Below are 2,376 nucleotides of genomic sequence, written 5' to 3'. Positions count from 1 at the left end.
CAGACACCAAGGATAAGGATGACGATGAATGCCAATTAGAGTGGAGGACGAGGTCGAATACGAGAGCCTCACAGGTTCCTCGATTGGAGGCTACTGAGTCTGGAATTGCTGCCTCTGGTCGGTCCAATAAACTGGAGACCCTTAAAGAAGGTGTTAATGTGGCCTCAGATCGCGCGACCGGGTTTGATGCAGTTTCTGTTGGGGGGACCGCTGCCATTGATCCTGAAGGGTCGGGGCCCGAAGCTTTTTAGGAGCAGGGGTTGCCTTTTGGAGAAGTCGGCGACATGAATGACTTCATCTCATGCGTTCAGGTCTCATCAGGGAAATTCAAAGATGCTCGAGAAGCGAATGTCGTCAAAGCAGGGATTCCTCTCCAAGGGGGAGGCTCCCTTGCCAACATTTTTGATGGTGTTAGTGATAGTGTCGGCCTTGACGTTCCTGGCATTGTTAGGGCGGCGGAGAGATTCATACGTCAAGTGATAGCTTTTTTTCATGCATTTCTTTAATCTCGTGCATTGTTCTTCGTCTTTCTAACTTTTCTGCTATACCACAGTGCAAGGATATGTATGATCATGCCTTCTTTTGGCTCCGCGAGGAGCTTTCTTACCTCAAAAAGGAGTGCGAGAAACTTACCTCGATGTTGCGGGATTCGGAGGCTCGTTCTACCCAAGGAGGGAAGGAACTAGGAAATCTTCGAGCTGCTTTGGAGGGAGCACTCCGGGAAAAGGCTGACCTTGCTGCGCAGGTATTTCGCCTTGCTTGTACCGACCTCTACTCCCATATTTCGACACAAATTGGCTTACCTTTCTTTTGTAGGTCAAGCAGAATGGTTCGCAGATTAACCAATTGAACACAGAGATCTCCGGGTTAAGGAAGCAAAGTGAAGTAGCGACTGAGGAGTTTGCGACATCCCAGGATCTTCTCGAGAATGCTCGCAAGGAGGTTGCTGCCTTGGCCGCGGCCAAGTCCAAGGTTGAAAAAAATGCTTCCACTTATCTGGAGGACGCAGCCACGACGCATAAAATAGCTCGTGACTTATCGATAGCATTTGAGCAGAAGCTAGCTCGAGCTATTAATCATGCTAAGGCGGAGGCGAGGAGAGAGACCTTGGAGGAGATCAGAGCCAGAGGCATCGACTTGTTAGTTGATCTCGAGGAAGCCCATGAATTAGAGAGGGAACTAGCGCTTTTAATTGCCCCCGATGGAGGCGAAGATGGTAGTGACGAGGAGCAGTCCCCAAGTCATTTTGCATCCCCTCTTTTTTCCTTTTGTATGAAGTTCATTGGTCGCCGAACGAGGTCCCCAATTTAGTTGTGCGGTCTCGTAAGCTGGCAGCCTGCTCGATTTATGATGGGCGCCAGTGGCGAGATCTGTCCAAAGAGAGATGGGACGCGAAGCATTGTGGTAGGTATCCGATGTTTTGCTTCCTAAAAAATGGCACTTTTCATGTTGGCTTATTAACTCAACTGCCGCAGGTATCAGGGATTTTTCCGGAATGAGACCGTGTCTTCCAGGGGAGGAGGAGAGATTGCTGCCTCGGGATCGAGGATTGATGACAAACGAAAAGATGATCCGGGGTGCGAAGGGGCTTATAGTGGGGCGACTCATTTTCATCGGTTAAAAAGAAATGATTCGGTTGATCCGCTACCTTCTGAAGGTGGTAAGCCATCGGATATTAGCTTGGCCTTCAGCGAGGCTCTGCATCTTGCCCGCATGGTGAGTTTTTGTTCGTTGTAAGATTATTTCGACCCCGTGACTCTCTTTTTTTATTTTGTTTTCTTTCATAGGCCTTTGACAAGCTTAAATCTGAGCTGCTTCGTAGTGAGGCCCTGTTGCGGGAGGCTTTAGATAGGGAACAATCCCTTAAGATTCTTTGTGTGGAAAAGCAAAGCGAGTTGGTTTCCCTGCGGCGCGAGGTGGATCGGAGCCAAAGCCATGAGATCTGCCTAGAAAAATAGGTACCATGTATTTCATGTTGGCTTGCACTCCCCCTTTTTACCTCGGCATCTTGATGTTTTGATATTTCAGTTTGAGAACAAGGCAAAGGAGCTGGGACAGCTCTAGGGCGAGGTTGGTTGAGCAAAATGCGAATTCAATGAGCTACAGGTGCACGTAAGTGCCCATTTTACGACCAAAGAGAGTGCTCTAGCCATGGTTTCTGCTCTTGAGGTGAAAATTCAGACTGTTCGCGTGAATGATTCTGCTCGGGCGAATATGATCGCAAGGTTCTCATCTGAGCTTTCGAAGGTAAAGACCGAGGTGGTGAATGTCTAGGCCGAGGTTGTGATGAGAAACATCAGGGCGAGATAGAAAGTGGCAGCCTATTTGAAGAGTGCTGCCATTGCCAAAGCTAAATTGAAGAGAGCCCTTGATTGT

The 2,376-nt window shown here is 48.7% G+C and overlaps 1 protein-coding gene across 1 annotated transcript; it reads left to right on the top strand.

Annotated features, from left to right (window-relative positions):
* The first annotated feature begins 284 nt into the window (after positions 1 to 284).
* On the top strand, positions 285 to 2,064 carry LOC138879076 (spindle pole body component 110-like). The gene is made up of 6 exons (XM_070158649.1): positions 285 to 476; positions 554 to 745; positions 817 to 1,298; positions 1,476 to 1,716; positions 1,788 to 1,916; positions 2,029 to 2,064. The coding sequence occupies exons 1-6, from the start codon at positions 285 to 287 to the stop codon at positions 2,062 to 2,064; spliced, it is 1,272 nt and encodes a 423-aa protein (XP_070014750.1).
* The last annotated feature ends 312 nt before the right edge of the window (positions 2,065 to 2,376 follow it).

The sequence above is a fragment of the Nicotiana sylvestris genome, chromosome 10 (assembly GCF_000393655.2).
Source record: "Nicotiana sylvestris chromosome 10, ASM39365v2, whole genome shotgun sequence".
NCBI lineage: Eukaryota > Viridiplantae > Streptophyta > Magnoliopsida > Solanales > Solanaceae > Nicotiana > Nicotiana sylvestris.
This window is presented reverse-complemented; position numbering and strand designations above follow the sequence as displayed.